At 37.2% G+C, this 22,707-nt stretch overlaps 1 protein-coding gene across 2 annotated transcripts in view; it reads right to left on the reverse strand.

Moving 5' to 3' along the window:
• Positions 1-348: 348 nt before the first annotated feature.
• LOC139709406 (copine-8-like) overlaps positions 349-22,707 on the reverse strand; it is a 33,143-nt gene continuing 10,784 nt past the window's right edge. For both annotated transcript variants that reach the window (XM_071621373.1, XM_071621374.1), the window contains exons 4-18: positions 20,123-20,169; positions 19,154-19,257; positions 18,309-18,348; positions 16,100-16,173; positions 15,402-15,468; positions 14,844-14,947; positions 14,024-14,170; positions 12,912-12,987; positions 12,056-12,209; positions 10,866-11,047; positions 9,830-9,957; positions 7,367-7,469; positions 6,726-6,783; positions 4,922-4,995; positions 349-1,660 (exon numbers count right to left, since the gene is read on the reverse strand). In XM_071621373.1, the coding sequence (XP_071477474.1) occupies positions 1,433-1,660; positions 4,922-4,995; positions 6,726-6,783; positions 7,367-7,469; positions 9,830-9,957; positions 10,866-11,047; positions 12,056-12,209; positions 12,912-12,987; positions 14,024-14,170; positions 14,844-14,947; positions 15,402-15,468; positions 16,100-16,173; positions 18,309-18,348; positions 19,154-19,257; positions 20,123-20,169 (1,586 nt within the window). In that variant the 3' untranslated portion in view covers positions 349-1,432. The remainder of the gene's footprint in view (positions 1,661-4,921; positions 4,996-6,725; positions 6,784-7,366; positions 7,470-9,829; positions 9,958-10,865; positions 11,048-12,055; positions 12,210-12,911; positions 12,988-14,023; positions 14,171-14,843; positions 14,948-15,401; positions 15,469-16,099; positions 16,174-18,308; positions 18,349-19,153; positions 19,258-20,122; positions 20,170-22,707) is intronic.

Genomic DNA, 22,707 nt, shown 5'->3' on the forward strand with positions numbered 1-22,707 from the left:
CTGCACTTACAATAAGTGGGAAATTTGATAAATGCCGCCAAAGTGAAATCTGGAAAAGTAATCTGGAAAATTATACAAGGAATCCTAGTAAAATAACACAGTTGATGGCCATCCAAAAATAGAATAATAATATGTAGCCTAGTATATTCAATGGCTACATTTAGAACAGTGCCACTGCTCTTTCAGTCCTTCCTCATACTTGCATATCATCTTATTCTTATGATTAAAGGACTGGTTCAAGGGCAAAACTTTGGTTTGGGTTTGTTTGTTTGTTCGATTTTTTCTTCTTTTTTTTTGCCATGTACTGTTTGCAAATTTGCAAAACTTATCTTGATGATAATAATAATGATGATAATAATAACAATAGATATCATTTATATAGTGCTTAATATGGGCATTTCTACACACATTTACAAAGAAGTGAAAACGTTGAATTAAGATACAGAATATGATAACAAACATGGTGGTATGTATATGTCAGAGAATGAAAAAAAAAAGTGATGCATTGACTAAGTGAGGTACGAGCAGTGATTTAAAATTGCATACACTTTCAATGTTTTGAATAGACAGCTTATGCTCAGCAAAATCATTAAATTTCGTCACTCATCACACTTCTACAGTTCAAGCAGCTGAAATGATTTTGGAAGGCACAAAGAGAAGAAGAAATAGGGAAGTGGCAGGTTTGCCTCATATGCATGATTTCGCTCAACTTCGTCCATTTCTGTCATCATTCAGACCACGAAGTAGTCACTACTTTTCAACCATTAGGTCTTCACCAGCTGATACATGTGACACAAGACATTTCAATAACTGAGCATTTGTACACGGTTAGAAATACACATCTACGCAGACCTACTTTCTAGTTCACACACACAAATACTATACATCTCTTCTACAGCGACTTTCAACTTTCATCATCAGAAAAAAAGTAGCTTCAGATATTTTCCCACGCTAGATTTAAAGCGGTCATGGTTTCTTTGCGAAATCTAATACCATCTACTCAACAATGACTTAATTCGAAGGGAACATCAGAGAAGTATGCCTGACCTTCACGCTGGACTCAAGACAGTCAAATCTTCTTGCATAAATCTCTGATTTTCTACCATGACATCTGTTCCATTAACTTGTAGCATATGAACTACATGTGACTCCACATCCCTCTACTCATCTAATGAAATAAATGTAGAGAGATAGATATTTAGGTTGATACATTGACAGAGAGAGAGAGAAAGTAACTAATCAAAGTGTTCAATGCATCAGTTATTGAAAGACACTCACATTGCTTGAAAGCAAACATGTCTCCAATGTTATACATCAAGAGTGGAGTGCACAAACACACACTCACAGACCTCTCATATGTCTACGTGCCAAAGGGTATCTTTGTTCTCTTTGCATCACCCAGGCCCGGCAGGGCGGAGCTGCGTGGGTACCATCAGATGGGGGTGCTGTAGCCCGGCTGCGGAGGCGCTGAGGCCACCGACATGGCCGACATGGTGGAGATGGTGGAGGTGATGGACGCTCGCCTGGGTCTCGGGTGGATCTTGGCAGACTTCATGTAGGACACCAGCTGGTCTGGGATCTCAGCTAGGACCTCCTTGGCTAGCCGGGCCTGACTCACCACAACGTTGTCCGAGTTCTCAAAGTCCCGGAATGGAACAAACTGGTGAGATAGACAGAGACGGAAAGAGAGAAACATATGACTTTGGCATATTCTACTCTTCTTCAAAAGCCACCCCAAAATTTTATCCATTTTGTAAGAAAGAGAGGAAATAATCCCTAAAGGACAGTGTAAAAATGATCAAAATCAGATAAGAAATAAGGATGTTATGACATTCTGAAATTTCACAATTTTTCAAAAGACACTTCTCCACCAGTCGTTATGAATATTCAAATTAGCAAGTTGACAATGTCACACTCTCACAATTTTGTTATTCATTCAGTATACAGAAGTGAAAAAATCTCATATTTCAGCTATATAAATATCAAACTTGCCTTAAAACCACCCCCTAAAAAAGAAGATATGTTAACTCTGATACATCTTTGTATTGAAACATGTTTTTACTTGTATTAGCTAAAAATAACAATTTTTCTAATAAGCCAGTTCGTAGTTCCACTTTGTGCATGAGCAGAAACAAGGTCATTCGGACCAACAGGCATAATGGTTTTTGAATTCACTGGGATAAGCATCTGTAATGTAATGATTATTCATGAGATACTTGTAAATGCTGCTTGCCAGCACATCCACCTGACAGCAAAAGTGGAATTTGGCAATATCAATAGAACGAGATTGTCAATACATTTAATGCAAAATAATGAAATGGATGCTTTCCCAAGTGTAAATTGACTGATCGTTCTGCTCATTTCGTCTACGCAACTCTATTCTTTGTTTGAACAGGATTGTGAATCCCATAAATTGTTATGTAAATCTTATGCATTATGTCGCTCTAAAACAAGTTAAGTGCCCCTAACTGACTGAGAAAAGAGAAAGGTCATTCGTACCAATGCGCCCATGAGCTAACTCCGAACTAGCTTATTCATACATAACATACATGAAAAATTGTGTGGGTATGACATCATCACCTCGCTCATTTGAACATTCATAAGGACTGGTCAAGAAATATTTTTGCGAAAAAGTGTGCAATTTCAAAATGTAAGATCTTCCTAATTTCTTTGCCTATTTCTTCTCCCCCCCCCCCCCCCCCCCCCATTTCTGTATCAGTCTGTAGGGAATATTTTTTTGTTCTCTTTTGAAGTCTAATTATTTTGCGGGTGGATTTCCTCTTTAAGGCATCATCTGGGCCATCCAAAGGGAGTATATGGCATGGTGCACAAACAGGAGAGAAAGATATATAATAAGACAGAGAGAAGAACTCAAGGGAGTGCAAGAAGAAAGATGACAAGTGTGTACATAAAGTACGGCAAAATCTTTCAAATACCAGCAAGCAGACAATGACAATTGACACTGGAATAACTCATAACAAGGAAAAGTAGAAATTACGCGGTGCGTAACATATGTCCCCGCCGGAAGTAGCATTTTGTAACAAAATGTGCAATATAGGTAAAAAATCAAGGTCAAAGGTCAAAGAAGTCAAAGGTCAAAATTCTGTGTAGAAGTTTTGAAGCCCTCACCTAGTGCCATCACATAAAGCAAATGGAATCGAAATTGGGTTAGAAATGGCGAAGGAGTAGCATTTTGTAGCCAATGTACAATATAGGTCAAAAATCAAGGTCAAAGGTCAAAATTCTGTGTAGAAGTTTTGAAGCCCTCACCTAGTGCTATCACATAAAGCAAACGGAATCGAAATCGGGTTAGAAATGGCGCAGGAGTAGCATTCTGTAGCAAAATGCACAATATAGGTCAAAAATCAAGGTCAAAGGTCAAAGAAGTCAAAGGTCAAAATTCTGTGTAGAAGTTTTGAAGCCCTCAACTAGTGCCATCATATAAAGCAAACGGAATCGAAATCGGGTTAAAAATGGCGAAGGAGTAGCATTTCGTAGCAAAATGTACAATATAGGTCAAAAATCAAGGTCAAAGGTCAAAGAAGTCAAAGGTCAAAATTCTGTGTAGAAGTTTTGAAGCCCTCACCTAGTGCCATCACATAAAGCAAACGGAATCGAAATCGGGTTAGAAATGGCGAAGGAGTAGCATTTTGTAGCAAAATGTACAATATAGGTCAAAAAATCAAGGTCAAAGGTCAAAGAAGTCAAAGGTCAAAATTCTGTGTAGAAGTTTTGAAGCCCTCACCTAGTGCCATCACATAAAGCAAACGGAATCGAAATCGGGTTAGAAATGGCGAAGGAGTAGCATTTTGTAGCAAAATGTACAATATAGGTCAAAGGTCAAGGTCAAAGGTCACGACTGAAATTCTGTGTAGAAGTTTCAAAGCTCCCATGTAGTGCTATCATATAAAGCAAACAGAATCAAAATTGGCTCATAAATGACAGAGAAGTAGCAAATTGAAGATTTTGATCACACACAGACGCACACACGGACACACGGACACACGGACGGACGGACGGACACACGGACGGACGGACACACACACGTACGGAGCCCGTTTCATAGTCCCCTGCTCGAACTTGTTCGGCGGGGACAAATAAATTGAAACCATTCCTTCATATCCACACTGATCTGCACTTTAAAAAATAACATCGCAAACACAGTCTCGCAACTGATTTTGTACAGCACTCATAATACGTAGTAACTGCCTACATACACTTGTACCTATGGGGATACACGGAAAACCTATCAGTACAACTTCAGGCAGATTTCTTTTGACATCAAACTGTGGACCACAGCAATTTTGGGAGATCCGATTACTTCCCCTCAAAATATTTTGTGCATGCATTATTATTAAATACAAGTACAACAATCTTTTCATCAGTCTACCAATAAGTATACTTGGTAGATGGTTCATATTACGCATGATTGAACCTATCATGGCAAACATTATCAGCCATATTACTACTCATATTAGCACTACTGCTAGTGCCAATACTAGTGGTAGCAGTTGGACTACCACTATCATTACTACTACTAGTGCTACCACTACTACTACCACTACTACTAGTACTACAGTGCACTCCCATTATAAGGAACATGGTTATAACATCATTCTGCTTACAACAAAGTAATAATTCAGACTGCAAGATTATTAACTCTGTGTTTTTTATTGTTTATTTGTTCAGTTCTAACAACATTTCGATATAACGAAAGAAAACTACCGGTAACAAGGACTTCGTTAAAATGGGAGTCCACTATACTTATACATGTATTACAACTACTGCTACTACAAAAATAGCATTAGTATTACTAGTATATTACTGTTACAAATATCACAATTATCAAAATCCTTATCATCCTTGTGATTGGAAAAGTGACTGCAGCAACCCTTGATAAGAGAGAGAAGCTCCCACTGACCTGGACGATGTCCCGAGCCGCTGTTCGTCCCTGATACGAGAGTCTGACCTCATCTCCGTCCAGTTCCTCCATGTCTGCCGATGGGAAAAGATGACCACAGTATTGGTAACACTGACCAATGGAATGCTTGTATCAGAGAATTCTTGTTGGGACATGAAACAGTAAAGCCCCGTTTCAACAGAGCCTTTCAAACTAGAGTTACCAAGAAAACATGCGGTTAACTTTTGGGTAATCTTTTTTTTTTTACCCTGCCTGTTAAAACAGTTCCCACAAAATGTTGCTTGGACGTTGTTGCCGTAACTTTTGCCAAATTCTACCCTAGTCAGCTAGGGTAATTACCATGCCATGACTCTCTCTGACATTACTGTGACATTACCCCAACAACCTTTCCATTAGACTGCAACCATGCCACCATTCCTTTGATACACTCAACACACATGTGAAAAAGTGCAGACAGAGAATGATTGACACATCACACACAGATCAAGTGCTTGGATTGTAACCATCGATGTCTATGTACAGTCAAACCTGTCTATAGCCGCCACCCAAGGGAAACAACAAAAATGGCCATTATAGACAGGTGGCCGCTATAGACAGGTTGGTAGCCATTCTGAATTTCAATACATGCATTTTGTAACAGCAGAACATACCGCATGTAATTCCTTAAAAACAACAACCAGCAAATAAGTTTGCATGTGCAGCAATACATTGGGGATTTTTGTTGTGCAATTTACTTCATTTTATTTTATATCTTTTTTGTTGTTGTTGCATAGTTCTGTTCTTTTGATTTTAAAATATAGCTTTTCGGGCCTGAGGAACTACTCTGATTCGTACCAGTTTGCATGAATGGGGTTCACAAGTGAGTTTGAGGGGGTTGATAATTGTGTGAAGCTGATGTAAACAACAAACAATACCCAGACAAGTACCCTATTGTCCTTATTCAAAGGGATTTTAACACTAATTAGTTGGCATTTGGTAAAATGCTAAGATGTTATTAGGAGTTGTTTTTGCCTGTGTAGCATCTATTCAGGGCAGCATTACTGAAGCTTAGATCTAATCTAATCAAGTTAGTGGTAAGACGGCTTTTCATGGCAAAAAGCTGCATTAATTTTGCCAATGTCTGTGTGAATGTGACTGAGCTAGGACTCAATAGAATTCACGCAATGAATGTAAAAGCTTTGTTATTCATGGCCGATTCTTAATAACGGTTCAGCTAAAGTTTTGTGGCTGCTATAAGCAGGTAGATATTCACCACGGGATACAAAATGAGTGGCCGCTGGCGGCGTTAGGCAGGTGGCCGCTATATAAAGGGTCTGTAATACAGCAATTTCGTGCAGGGGATTTTTCAGTGGCTGCTATAAGCAGGTGGCCGCTATAGACAGGTGGCCGCTAAGACAGGTTTGACTGTAGTTGAGATCAGTGATTGCACCATGATTTCTATGAGCACAATCTAGAGCAATAGGTGGCCCTGGCCGATGGGCGGGGTAGTCACATCAGTGGACTACCCCCTTCGTGCAAACTTACTCGGAGAAAGTTTTCGGTGTGTGTCTGTTAAAATGGTACCCCTTGCTCTCTCCTGCAATTTGATTGCCCGAGGTAAGGGATTTCTCCTGTTATTCAAGTCCAGAAGCTATTATCTTACCAATTCACAGTACTGATCTAACACTATCAATTTATGTGAGATATCAACAACTTAAGAAATAGATAAATTAATTAACAAAATGAACGATGAATCATAGATTTTACATTGTAGAGATCTGTGCTCTGAGATAAGAATGAAAAGAATCCAAGAGAAGCTACTCACTTGCAAAATTCTCCTTGCCTACGCCCACAATGATGATGGACAGTGGTAGTACAGCAGCCTGAAACCAGTATAGAGGGGAAAAGGTTAGTGTCAGAATCTTATCTACAAGGTAGGCAATAGCTCACTCCTTCAGCTCCAGTTCCAAAAGCATCAGAGTTATTTCTTTAACTCGTTGAGGACAAGTCCCAAGTATACTTGGGCGGGTGTCTATGGGAAATGCGTGTTGTAGCAAAATCAGTCTGCCCTAAGTGGGTAAAAATCCTTACACAGAACCAATTTGTAATTTGCCGTGGTGATCCATTTTCAAAAACTGAAATTTTCAAAATGAGACAGTTTTTCCAGTTTTCCTATTTCCAGCTTCTACTCAGAGAGTATGAAGAAAGACAGATGATAAAAACAGGCACATTGTGGCACTATGAATAAAATTACATCATGAGATATAATGTAACACCAGAAATCTTCATGCGCATTGCAGATTTGCAAAAGTAAAATGGATTCAAAAGTTTTTGTCAACACAATGCACTAAATGCCAGTCACAAATTCATTAAGGTTTTATGCCGTGAGAAAGGCCATTTGCAAAAGTTTATTTGCAAATGTTTATAGTTTTACAGGGGCAACTCTTTGAGTCTGGTTGTTCTTACATTGACGATAGCTTCCTTGGTCCGTGCCATGTCTGTGATAATGCCGTCAGTGATGATGAGGAGGACGAAGTACTCAGATCCATCACGCTTGGCCGATGCAAACCTGAGAGAAGAAGTGATTGGATCATGAAATGAATTCCTCACACCATATGATGACAAACGGTAGGACTTGACACTAACCATTTTGTATGGTGGCCTGTTCGGGCCACTAAAATCTTGATATCTGAAATTTTGGTGGCCCCCAAAAGTTATGTAGTGGCCTGAAAAAAAAAAAAAAAAAAAAAAGAGAGCAAAAGTAGCAAGCCATTATGAATCATAGTTGCCTGATCAGGCCATTAAAATATGAATTTAGTGGCCTGACACCAATTCTTAGTGGTCCCAGGCCACCAGACTACTGTTAATGTCAAGTCCTGCAAACATGGAATGGGGCTGGGGGTGGGGGAGACCTATCTCTAGATAGAAAGAGAGCATGAAAGACAAGATGATAGATGAAGCCATCGTGGACTTAAAACAAGAGACAAGAGTATGAACAATTCAAAGACAATCCTATCACAATGAACTAGGAAGCATTTTGAAGCAATAAATGCTACTAAATGGGAGATCACTATAGAAACATTCCATGGTGCCCACTAACTGACGATGGTATTCTACACATGTACCATGAGGTAGTAAGACCTTGAAAGGATTGTTCGAGGAATCGGAAAGGTATGGATGGGAGGATTCATGATGGAGAGGGTTTTAATTTGGTAGAATTATTTTACAATAGAACTAATGTGAAGTGACTATAAAGAGAATGAGGGAACAAAAACAATGAAGAGAGTTGTAAAAGGTACAACAATGTGGCATCGTAAGGGGTTTCATGTTTACGGTATAAATGAGGGAAGCCAAAGATGAAATTGTGGAAACTAAAATATGATGATATAAACCAAGGTAGGAAAAATGAAAGTTTGCAAACCACTGTGCACAAAAGGAAGAAAATGGAAATGAGAGGAGATACAAAGATATTTTAATAAGTAGGGCACATCGCAAGACATTTCTGTTTATGGGAGAATGTCTGAAAGACAAGGCTTTCGAAAGAGGAAGGCTAATAAACCATTGTTTGATTACTGTAATGATTAGAATGACAGCATAATAATGTATAATATATACTATCATATACTACAATACTGCATAATATATACATGTATCATGATATACAGCATTACATGAAATGGAATTACAGCCGTCTTCGAACTTATTTTTCTCAGACTACAAATTAGTGAACAAGTTATAGTTTGATGCATAGATTAAAAAATAGAAATAATGGGAAAATTGACTGAAAATGATAGAACATTCTGCAAGAGAAAATTTTTAATCATTATGTCTTTACTACTGCTAATTCGCTTGCACTAACACTTGTAAAAGTACTTTACCAGATTGATTTAGTAAAAACAGCAGAATTAGATATACAGAACTGTGAAAGTTCTAATGAAATACTGAAATTGGTTGTAAAATAAGAAAATTTTAGATCTCAGGTGGTACATGTGTTACAAGAACAGTGGCGTAGGTCATGACCACATTCACTGCCACTTTGGATGAGGTGATGAATTCATGATCTCACTGTTTTGTAAAACAAGTGGAATCTTAGATCATCAATTACTTGTATACCATTCCTACTATCTCACATGAGACACAAATTGTATCTGCTGTTCTGTTTAAAGGATAAGTTCACCTTTATAGACATGTGGGTTGAGTGACTGCAGCAATATTAGTAGAACACATCAGTGAGAGTTTGAGCAAAATCGGACAATCCGTTCAAAAGTTATGAATTTTTGAAGTTTCTGCTCAGTCACGGCTGGATGAAAAGACTACTATAGCTTGTGATGTCACATGAGTACAACGATATAAAGAAAGAATAAAGAAAATTCAACATATTTCCATTTTTCTTGCATAACAAGAGAACACTCGACTTCTCTCTTTCACAAGGCAGGGGGAATAATATTACCCTTATACACACATCAGTAGCAAATCGAAGAACTGTGCACTTTATTCAAAAAATAAAGTTTTGTGAAACTCTCTTTTTATTTTCCTTATATAGTTGTACGCATGTGACATCATACACTGTAGTAGCCTTCTCTTCCAGCAGTGACTGCGCAGATACTTGAAATATTCGTAACTTTTGAACGGATTGTCCGATTTTCCTCAAACTTTCACTGATGTGTTCTACTAATATTGCTGCATTCTCTCAATCCTTATGTATATGAAGGTGGACTTGTCCTTTAAGTCACTCCACTCTTTAATGCCTAATTCTGTTTCAGAGCTTCTACAGTCTAATAAAATTAAAACCCGAGTTCAACTTCTGCAAATGTCCACACACATCTCTCATGTCCCCCACTGACATAAGAAACTTGATGAAGTTTAAGAAGGGCTACTTTGTGTCTTTTTTTCCCCATTTTTCATGTGTCTTTATACATCCTGCCTCACCTCGCCACATGGTTGATGATGGGAGCAAAGTTGGTAGGGCCGTAGAGTTGTACCGTGTGAAGTGCCCTCTGGTAGGCGTCCACGACGCCATCGATGCCGTTGCAGTATGGGTTATCATTCCTTCCATTCTACCAGGGACGAACAAGAGATCATACTGTATAATATAGTGATGATGATGATGATGATGATGATGATGGTGGTAGTGGTGATGATGATGATTCACGACATTTGTATGGTGCCATATATTTGTTTTTACGAAGCATTCAAAGGTGCAGACTCCTCCAAGAGAGTTGGTAATCTGATTTGAGAGATACTACAAAATGCAAGTCTCATCCTATTGTACTGTTTTATTAGAAGTTGCTGTTTCATATTTGATGCTATGTTAATAAATCATTTTAAAGTGAAAGTAATTAAATGCGAATGTAGACTTGAAAGGTCAATGTTCTTTGTTTTTCTATGTGATATCCATAGTGCTGTTTCCACTCTTTCTCATTAATGGATACATCAGTGTCACTATGTATCATTTTTCTTATTATGTACATCTTTGTATCCATTGTTTGGTATGTCATCTTTTCAAGCACTTGTTTCTAATTGAGAGATGATATCAAAATTTAATTTGAATCTGAAATACAAGTTTCATAACCATGCTTTTGATATACAATTTTCATTACGAACACTGAATATTCCATATGCTTTTACAAAATATCATGGGCAATTTGTTTTGTTTGTACACGTTTAACTAGACAGGGTTTTCGTTTTGTCCAACATCAAAAGTTCATTTACAAGCAAAGAGTTTTAAGTGGCATAAAAAAAGTTAATTACATGTAATGGAGAAAATATTCCCCTACTGCAACACACTGAAGGGAGTGATTTTGTGTAGGAAGAAACTTGCCACAATCCAAATATGGATATACACACATCAAAACAAACAGAGAAGTTCTAAAGATTCTGGGATAACCCCTTCAATGTTGTTTCTTTGATAAAGCCAACCCCCCCCTTGAAGAATAGAAAACTGGTTGCCGATCTCGGCCCTCACCAGGTAGAATTCGTGAGAGACAACTCCAGTCGGGGGCAGCCTGGCACCAAAGCCAAAGGCAGGGAAAAGCTTGTCTGAATCATAGTCCTGTATAACCTGGCCCACTGCCCTGAGGGCCCGGAGGTAGTGGTTGGGCTGGTAGGGGTTCATGTAGTGCAGCGAGGTGGGTTGGCGTGGGTCGCCTGTTTGGTGGTGAGGTAGATAGAGTACAGTCATCATGAAATTATTACTACCACTACTACCACCACTACTACTACAATAGTGGAGGGAGGTGGGGTTATAAAGGTCACCTTTTGATGGGAGTGGCAGGCAGGAATCAGTGCATCATACAAACATTGCTGCTCCCACTACCAGGTCTACTACATTGTATCACCAAGAGTATTAATGCTATCATTAACACCATATGAAAGAGTAATACTTGTGCAAATATCAATGTTACAGCAACAGATAACACTTACACTGTCAATAACCACTACTACTGTCACTTCTGCTAATACTACTTCTCCCTCTGTTAATATCACTGCCATCATTACTGTAACTATACTACTTCCACTCCCACTACCACTACAACTATCACTTGCATCATGTGCAAATACATAATACATCCTCACTTTGCATTTCAAGTTCTGTGGATGAAAGTTGGCACCAGGCCTTGGATTTGAAATTCTACCTTCTTTTCTGCATGTATTTGACTGCTTCCATTTTAATGCTATATTTGCGTGTGGGTTTCCATAAAATACTGCTGAGTGGGCACATCATCAATCAGTAAAGCCTATTATTCTTTTAAAAATAAAAGACGAGTTGCAAAAAATCTGAAGACAAAATTGTCAACAGAAGACACAAGGTAAAGAGGGTGGTACAAAAGTGACAATTCTGCAAAATTTTGGACAAACTATAACAAATTATTGCAGAAATTTCAAAGGCAAGTCTTAAGAAATAACTACACCTGTGACACTGTTGTCACATAACCCTAGGAGTTTGCTTGTTTGTTTGTTTCAACATTCTCAATACTGATAAGAATACATGAAGCTCTATCAACAACACATTGGAAGTTCTGTCCAATTTCAATGGGAAAAAAAAAATCTTCATAGATTTTCATTTGTTTCTTTTTTCTCTTTCACTCTAAGATGACTCTCTCCCCAAGATATAGCAATCTCTCCTCCATAGGCCCAAAACATCTTACTGCTCACCGTTGGATGCTGTGAAGTCGATGGCAACGGTGAAATTGAGTTGGCATCCTCCCTGGATGTAATCCAAGAAGGTGTGCTGAGGCTCTATGGATGCTGCTGTCAGGAAGATCAGCCCAGAGTTCTTCTTTTTTGCCTTCTTCTTTGGATGAATCAACTGATTCACAACAGATAAAAAGGGCAGTATAGATCGATTAAATTCAGCAATTTCAGTAAAGTGCCAACTACACATCAGCATAATTCAATACCATGCGAATCAAGTGCTTGTGTAATGAATCAGTAGGATATGAAGACAGAGTTTAAAGGGATGGCATAGTTTAAGTTGAGATAAGTATTCAGATTTTAACTTTTCGCGATATAATTACAAACCTCTTACATGAAATATCGAAGATAATACAATTATAAGAGGAATTAAAAGTATATTTGATTAAAATCTGTTTTGAAATGACTGATATCGAAAAATAAAGTAAAACAAAGTGGTCCTACAAAAGGTGGGTCCCACCTTTTATTCAGACTACTTTGTTTTAGGATATCTCAGCCATTTCAAAATCAATTTTAATCAAATATACTTTTAATTCCTCTTAGAATTTATGCTCTTTAATACTTCATATAAGTGGTTTCTAATACCTAACAAAGTGTTAAAAACTGAATCCCCATCTCAATCAGAACTATACCATCCTTTTAATCATATTAAATCCTCAAAATGACAGTCAAAACTTAGAGTGCTTAGAAGCATTGACAAAGCTCCTTTTATTATTTGTCTGCTATAACAACTTGTATTTCATAGTACTAAAACAATTGCTACAACTATTACTCCTCTCATACTTAAGTACAAATATTTGGATTGGACGACACTCACATGATAGACGTTTGAATGGCCAGGCCCTCGTGACAGCTCCCTCACAGTTGTCTCAAAGACTCCAATCATACTGTGACTGCAAAATACAAAATCAGGAATACACAACTACTAGGAAAGATCATCATGGATAAGGATGATATTAAGCAAATAATCAACGTTGGTAAAGGTGATGGGACAAACTATCACTTCTGAGGCGATCTGGAAGTAGCTATCTTTCCGAAGCGTAGCTGAGGAAAGATAGCGTGCACATTCAGATCGCCGAGGAAGTGATAGTTTGTCTCACTGCCTGAAACTGAAAGTTGATTATTTGCTTCATATTCCACATCTAGGGTCCTAGATATTCCCATTTTATTCCACATATGAAACCGTTTTAGCTGTCTTAGGGTATCGTCAGGGCTTAGGCTACGTAGTTTAATTTAGATGTATGCGCGTAGATGACAAAACAACGAATTTGCTCCGCGCCCCGCGCGTGGTACCGAAATAAAAGTGCATTGCACTGTGGTCTATCACTTGACCCAGGTCAAATGATAGACCACAGTGCACGCACTTTTATTTCGCGCATACTCAAAATTGTAAGTTATATCACGCGTTAGGACTGTGTGGTCTAAGAGATCAGCGAAACAAAATGACTATCATCATAGAGAGTAACGAACTTTTATTCTCAGGTGATGTGATGGGCAAAACTACGCTTTATCACGTGATCAGCTCTTGACCAATCCTATAGTAAGATTCTTAGTATGTGGAATATAATATGGACTACTGAACAACCACATTGCAAATATCTATGGACTATTGTGCTCTGCAGATAATGATAGGGAAAAGAAACAAAATTCTTTGCCATAAAATGGCAAACACTTTTTTTTCTTAAACTATGGAATATCTGTTGTCTGGTTAATGAGTTAAATATCACTCCCTCCCTCCCCCCCCCCCCCCACAAAAACAAAGAAATACATTGCTTCAGGACATTTTTGCTCTATAGCCAACAACACTCGGCGATGTACAACAGGTAGCCAGAACTGAAGAGTCTCGTTTTTCATATGCTAGATTACAAGTGGATGCAAATTGGCAACATCAGCAGCTGGCTGGGATGCAGTGGATGTGCCTGCGCCTACCTTCCGTCTCTGTTCCAGTCGTAGCATTCAACTTGTATCTTTCTGTCGTAGTCACCGTTGCAGAAAGACCGCAGCATGATGCTGAAACACTTCCAGTTTGGGTTCAGTGTGTTCTTGATGACCTCCGTCTTGTGGCAAATTGTGAATCTGTCACACAAGTGCATTAAAAAGTCTATACGTAAAAGTTCAACTTAAAGGGTGTGTAACCCTTTTGTAAATGGTTGAAGAGTAATGTCTCCTACATGGTTCTTGAAATCTTAAGGTAATACACCTCAGAGTTTAAAAAAAAAATGTGAACAAGTAATCCCACATCATTCAAAAACATATGCTCCCCTTTTGTACTGAGGATAACAGTCGGAATTATTTTGAGGTCCAAAGAAATTCATCGGAAATCCATAGTATTGTTTGCACTCCGTTATAAAGAAGTCTCCAGTTTTATCATTCCAAGGAAAGGTCTGCATTACTTACCTCTAAGAGATACCAGCTTAATGAAAGGAATCTAATTTTAGGGTTGTGAAAGGGACACACAAATTTAAAAAGTAAAATGAAATAATTATACAAATATTGCCGACATGTCAAATGGCCAATTTGGCTGTAGCTCAGTTCTCACCACATTAAGCAAAATTGTTTTAAATGCAAGAAAATATTTTTAAAGAGGAACAGGTTTCTCCAACTTTATTGTGAACAGAAAGAGACTGTGGTATGTAGCTGTGTGAAGAAACCAAGAAAGTTTATCCATTTACAATGAAATATATGCCCATTACCAAGATAAGCCATATGTTTTATGTACATGGACAGAGCGCTTGATTTTGATTCTTACGTGCCATCCTCGTTCTGCCTGGAGAAGACGAGGAAAGGGTCTGATTTTCCAAAGAAATCTTTCTTGTCTAGATTTTCTCCCTTAAACTGTAGTGTCATCAAGTCCTGTGCAGGGAAAAGACAAGAAAAATACTCAATTATGACACAATTTGACAACTGTTTATGGATGTTTATGTTAGTTCATATAAAATTTGTAAATGCTAAATACAGTATCAACTTGAAAGTGTGCAAATGTAGTGTCCACTGTATGTATGAGGAACAGTGGTGGTCCCTTGTGAAGCAGAATTTTTCAATTTGAGGCCGTAGACATAGCAGAAAAATTAAATTTCGTCATCTTATTTTCTTTTCTTTTTTTGCACATGAAAAGCAGTCAACTTGGCACGAAGATTAAAACACGAAAATTATAGCGTATACTGTACGAAAGAGATGCTGGGTACAGAGAAAGAAAGATCTCTTCCTTAACCCGTTGAGGATGAGATGATTTTGCTAAAACACGCATTTCCCAAAGACACTTGCCCAAGTATACTGGGGACACATCCTCAAAGGGTTAAATACTCACTTTGCATTGACTCATCTCTTCTCCTCTGATGATGATCTTGCCACAGTCTTTCTTTTTACCTTTATAACTGAGACAAATAAATTGAGTGCAACAATAATGATGGGGAAAATGTTATTGAATTCAAAGTCTAAAAATCCTCTAAAGGCTTTCTTATCAAGGTAAAGGTTTTTCTTTAAATGGTTCATTTTTTTCACCATTACGACCACACTTTATTATCACTGATGTTCCTTCAGCTGTCTGACACAGTCAGCAATATTTCTGAGTTTATATTATCATATTTCATTAGTGAAAACGGGTATAGATTAATCATGTTGAAATCAGCACTGCAATGTAATAATCTGTGCTTGTCAACATATTTCAGCTATGCTTTTCACACAAGAATATTGAAATTCCATGCAAGACGTTACAACAAATCGAGTGGAAAACGCTTTTGCAGCATGGAACTGGAATCAAAATTAAAATGCATAGTGTATCATTTGATCACATGAAATTACTTTTACTTGGTCAGATATGAAATAGAAAACATATACATGTACACATCATTCGATCATATGAAATTAATCTAGCTTAGCCACATATGAAATGAAAAACATATGTACACATCATTTGATTTTATGAAATTAAAATTACATGGCCATATTTGAACAAAACAAACAAAAACACACAAACATGATCATGAATAATTTCATACAACTTACTTCAGAGGTTGAACATATCTCCCTCCTGCTCCCATAATATTACCCATGGTACATTCCAGACTGCCAAGGAAATCCTGGTAGAAGAAAAGAGAAATGAGACTGTTTAAATCTTGGTCTAAGAGCAAATATCCTTTCGTAAGTCCTAATTGCACATTAAAATGACATTATCTTTCCAAAGGTCATATTAGGAATAGGAATTCTACCAATGTCTATTATTGTCCTTTCCGAAATATATTGTCCTTGACTGATAAACTTAGAAATTGGGATGATCTGTACAGAATGGGAGGTATGTTGGACATCCTTTAAAGTACTATCAGCAAATCAAATGACGGCATGTAGGAATGAAACAAAAGGATGATACATGTAGTAAACATGGAGTATTTAATGGTGTTGGATATTTTCACAAATGTCATGCGCTCCACAAAACTAAAAACATTCAAATATATATTTGAGACATCAGAAAATGAATGCACACTTGATCATAAAATCATAAAGCATGGCTCGACACTAACTTTTTTGTTTGGTGGCCCGATGGGGCCACCAAAATCCTAAATTTCAATTTTTTGGTGGCCCGAGAGAAAAATTTGGTGTCCCGAAAAAAAACAATAAAAAACATTAAAAGTCCTTTTTTTTTAATGAGTCAAATATTTAAGATTTATGATAGTAAGAATTAGAAGTTGGACATATCTACTCATAAATAAACTTCAACAAACTTGCAACAATCACTCTCAGGCACTCATTCAGTCCTTTTCATCCATCCTTTGAACAAATTTAACTGCTAATTTCCGGCGCAAAAAGTTACGAATTTATTGACATACTTTTCAAAAAATTTTGGTGGCCCGACTTTCATTTTTGGTGGCTCCGGGCCACCGGGCCACCGTTAGTGTCGAGCCCTGCATAAAGGGTAAAGGTCACTGAAATTGGCCCAGCACTGCAAACCAACTGAGCATAAGTTTTCACTCTCCCAGTAAATACCTACCTCATGATATCACTATTTGACAATATTGTATAAGGATAATTTGCTGCATTTCTGTGGCATTCAAACACATTATTTCAATGAGTTCTATACATCTCCCTCTGTTGTCCTGTGTCACTGGATTTACTTTCAAGGCAGCGCCAAGGCAGCATATTGTGCTTTCCATGAAAGTGAGGCAAATACTGTTTACAAATGACCTTGCATCACACAATCATCAAAAAGCCACCAGAAAAACAAACAAACAAACAAACAAACAAACAAACAAACAAACAAACAGATTTTGTAGATAAGGTTTAGTATCAAAGGGTGATATACTAAACTTTAAAGTGATATCTGACTCGGGCAAATTGGGAATTCCCAGCACACATCCTTAAACACTTTAATACACAATCTGGATTCCACCCATTCCAAATTTTACTCTGAAAAGAGGGACTTAGAGGTAAGGGTCTATCGAACTGTGCTGATTCACTACTTGCTGTGCACAAAGAATGAATTTAAATCTCTGGCAACCCCTGCAACAGGATTATCAGATTATCCTTAAAATTGGCATACTCAGTCAGCACAATTCATTCATGAGCCATAGCAAAGTATCAGTGCTACAGCTTTGCCTCGCTTCTGGAAGGTTTTATGCACACAATATCCTACATCACATGGGTAGAAAATGGGCCAAAAAAGAAGAAGGTAAAAACAATACAATATTCTTGTAAGATAAGTAGAAAAAAGACAACTTCAGAAAAACCCCTTTTTGTACTTACATTTACAATTCAAATCTACAGAGAGAAAAAAAAATGAAAAAAAAAAGTTCACTTTTTCTGAACACACAACAAAGTTAAGATGGTAATCAGGCGGTCATATGTTCGAATCCTACGCGAGTACGTTTGCCCATTTCATCATGGCTTCTACAGAACATTGATCAACTCAGCGCTTTAATATTTCAATACGTCAATGAAGGGCAATTTTTGTCAGTCAGTTGAAATAAAAACAATTTCATGCCGATTTCATTAATTTGAAAGGCTAATAATGGGCCTGCTTGACCCAAACCTCGTATTTTTAGGCCATTTAGAAATCAACCCACGTGACTTTTTATGCAGGATTTGTGATGCATGGTCATATACATTCTCATCAACAGTCTGTAAACAGCAAAGTCTTTGTTCATAGTGCCTGTTTCATCCATCCATTGACATAGATCTTTAAATAAGGAGCATCCTAAATGAACAAACCCATATGACTTACATGTTTACTGAGGTCTGGGCTTTTTGAGTCAACATCATACCTGGATGACAAAACAAGGGTCAGACAAGCGCAAATGTTAGAGGGGAACCAGAGTGAAATGGAAAATAAAGAAAATGTTTTACTGCCAGCATTGGGTACTCTAGTGAGTAAACATACAGTTGTATGACTATGAGAGATCTGTCAGGAAGAAAATGGGTGTGAACAGAAGGAATTTCTTCCCAGCCTCTGCACATAAAAAAGGCAACAATACAAATAAAAAAAATAAAATACTGACATTAATGAATACATATTGAATGACATATACTTTTTATGATGATATCAACAATAAAAATACAAACAACAAAATTCACAATATCAATGATGATGATGATATAGTAATAATGACTAAAGAACATCCTCTGTTGCTGTTAAACTAGCATGATAATAACAACAATATCATCACCACTCTTATCACCATCAAAACTCCAAAACTAATATACCATGTGGATGATGTTGGTGTGATATACAATGTACGAATATACTACCCCTTATTTGGCAAAAACATTGCTCACATCTAAAGACAGTATCGAAAATCTTCAATGTTCAGCAATGGTAATTGATCCGTACTCTTTGAAATATTAGTTATCAAACATTGGTCCCTTCTTTTTTTTTCACCAGAATGCTGGTAAATAACTGAGTTAAAGATGAATTACAAAATCACTGATTTGGAGAAAACGATGAGGACAAATTAAAATGACAAATCTGAGACCATCTGAAGTTAAAAAAGAAACACCTTCATAGGTCAACTCTTAATCCATTAAGTTGCTGTTTGATGCTTCTGGAAAAACAATGACCCATGGACTTACAACTCAAATTTCAGGTGCTGGACCTCCTCAAAGAAGTAGTCGAGTACAAACTTCTTGACAAAGTTTGGATTCAGAGTGTTCATGATAACCTCAGTCCGGCCATACTGAAAACAAAAAAGAGGTAAAAGGTACAGCAAGAAATATTAATAGATGCGTATTTAAAAGCTGGTAAATCATAAATCATTACTGTTAATTGTTCTGGGATGTCATGTGACACATGTAAAATGTTGTGACCTGAGAATATGTACAATCAAGAAAAGTTGGGGAACTAGTAGGACAGCAATGAAATCTCCTTTTCAATAAAATGATGAGATCTATCCTTTGGTAGCAAATATGACTAAAGGTTGATTTATCAAAAAAATTTAGTATCCTATCAATCTCCCAGGTTCAATTCTTTTTCATATGATTATTTGAATAGAATTATGGACACCTAGAACAAAGATCAGCTATCCTAAGATTGCTTTTGTTTTAAAATTACATATATGACTTCTTGGTTTTCACCTAAATATTGATAATCTGAAAATGGCAACTAGATTTTCAATCCAAGAAACTGAAAGGTATTCTTGGCACCGAAATATGAGAACAAAATTTCTTTTTCTGAAGACTTCATCCAAAATCAAGGTTCTTTGAAAAATTGAGTAAATAGTCAGACCTGCTCTGTCTTGCAATTAGAAACTTCTTTTTGTTTACTGGACAAAAGCTTCAAAATTTATTAAATGAAGATTTCATTTCTATATTATGAAGACAAAGACTTTGAGAGACAAAGAAAGCAGATCTTAAGACAAGGACAACTCTCAGAAAGCTAAACATTCAAAACGAAATATGCTGAAGTCATTTAAATGATCATGCACTCAAATCAAGACATTTCAAAACACCATCAGCTTGAGCTATGCATGTACTCTGACCACTGAAAACAGCACACAGAATTCAAAAAGCTTATTGGATGAAAAAAAAAACAACAACACCAACCTCGACATACTTGTCCGATCCGAGTGACTTCATAAAGAGAACACACACTGTGCAGGGGGAAATGATAGAGAAAACCAAAACAGTCATTCTCACGCCAATCTAGGAGCATTCACCATATTTTTCCCCTTGATTTCAAAATATCCCCCCTCCCCCCAAAAAAGGAATGATTCTTCAGCAATGATAATGGTGCATCTCTCAAGCTAAGGGGCAAAAAGACATTCAGCTTTAATACTGATTTGTGCATGAAGTCAATACTCTGTACATTGCTCTTGGGTGAAAATGGGGCATGTGGATAATAATGCCATGATGTATGTAATGCACATTCCCTCATTTATCCAACACGATGTCTCACGAAGCATGCTTTGCATGAGTCATTAGTTACATTCAGATGCTGATCCTTCAATTCAAGTTGAGCTAACTTTGAGGATAAGCTAGTAGTTAAGTACCATGTAGTATGTACTTGAAGTTAATCTAGAACTCGAAGTTAACTTGATGACAAGAACCATGTGGGCATGATAATCAACGAATTCAAAAGTATGAATGACCTCTTTGTGAACTCCCCATTCCGTTTAGCTTCCAGATCAACCTTCCAAATATATGAATACAGTGCCCTTCATGCTGGGGTCATCGCATCATCGAGTGGAACTTACTCGTCGATGATAAGTTTCGTCATGTGGACACGTGTCAAAGTTAAGGGGGCAAGACCTTATTCTCAAAGTAAGCTTAACTGAAGTTAAGGATCACCGTCTGAATGTAACTTATAGTGATGACAGCACATTCAACCAACATAAAATGAAGGGTCATGAGTGAAGCGATGAAGCTAACTTGCATCATTCCTGTGACTTCCACAGAATTGTTAGCATGGTACAATGAATTTTTAGACTGCAGTAGACATCACATTTGGCAGGTTTATTTCTGGGTATATCAAAATTTCTTCACACCAAACATTAAATCAGGCATTGGGGAAGGTTAACTAATATGTATTAATGCCCAAAATACAAAAGAAATTGAGAAAATATCAGTTGATATATCAATAAAAAAGCAAGATTCAAAAGTAAGCACATACACGTAACATTGATGTAGATGCTCATTAAATATTAAAATAACAATAAATAAGATTAGGATACTCTTACAGAATGAAGGCAAAATTCAAGGATTAAAGGTTCAATGTGTTAGTACCGCATTTATGAGTCTAATACCACATTTATGAGGTTAAGGTGTTAGCACCAAGATATCAGTAATTCATATTCAGCAGGCACATTCCATGCAAACCAATGGTTAGACTTCACATAAAAAAGTTTACTGATGCTATGATTACTCAGAGTTTATACATTTTGTCTCCCTTAATGAATATTTGATATAATATATATTCCAACAAAAATTACATCTTTTCTTTTTTCTTCATGAAACATTCATTTTCTGGTTGTTTTTGTTTAATGTTATGATTTTGAATGATATGTTTTCTGAATCCTGTCTTTTTTAATCCTGCACATATGGGCCTTAAATTGATTGATGCATTGTTGGATGAATTTCTGTTTTAAACAGGGCAGGAGGAAGTTCAGCTGAAGCCATGGTTCGAAAGAAATGTTCACATTCATGGTGAAAGGAATATAGGACAGGATCATTATCGAAGAAAATCTACAGGTCTGGGCTAATGAATACACAAACAAAGGCCAAAACAGCAACAACAACAACAACAAAACCAGCAGGAATGTCAAGTCAGTCTTTACACCAGGAATCACATATTAGCTTTGATGAGTGGTGTAGGCTACTTTATTTTAAATAGACAGAGACTCTTCCCGATGTGACTTAGAAATCCCCATTTCAAGCACACGCCACTCAGGCCCTGTCGGCATTAAATTCCGTTATTCCCAAACTTATCCTTTTGAAATGGCTTCTTCCAGTCTTCTTTTCTTCTCTCTCTCTCTCTCTCTCTCTCCTTTTATTTGATTTTTGCTAGCTTTTGTTGACATTGTATGAACTATGACCTATGTGAGTGCGTGTATGTGTGTGCCACCTATCCCACAGAACCCCTTTGTATAGAATCCCTGTAGGTATATTAATGACGGAAATCCTACACTGCAGAAGATTTCTGGAAGTACGCCTTTCCTGCCAGCAGTTACGCCACACACCACAGGCACAATGAATAGGAGGATTAGCGTTTTAGTGCAAAACCCTGAGAACTTATCTTCCATTGTCAAATGCCCAATTGTGTTTGGCTAAAAAAAAACCAATGGGACCTTGGCAAGCAATGAAACTGAGTCAAGCTCCATGAACATGGCATTTCAGGCATTAGCCCTTATTCGTGACCACTGACTTTGTCCCACTGTAAAAAAACTTCCACTATTTCAAATTTGTCATCACATCTGAGTTTCAGAACTTTGAACATCGAATGAAGATTTTTCTTTGTTTTTAAAGTTTTACACAACCAAAATCCTTCATACCTTAATCCACATTTGGACACATCCTAATGTAATCACTATTTGTTGGCTTGAATTAAAGAGGGTTTCTCACTTCTAACTTACTGGTAGAAAAAAATAAAAGAGTCATTTTTTTTAACCATGGCTACTGCTAAAACACTGATC

This window comes from Diadema antillarum, unplaced genomic scaffold, assembly GCF_040938485.1.
Source record: "Diadema antillarum isolate AM-2024a unplaced genomic scaffold, OU_Dant_1.0 seq00001432_RagTag, whole genome shotgun sequence".
In the NCBI taxonomy this organism is placed as follows: Eukaryota; Metazoa; Echinodermata; class Echinoidea; order Diadematoida; family Diadematidae; genus Diadema; species Diadema antillarum.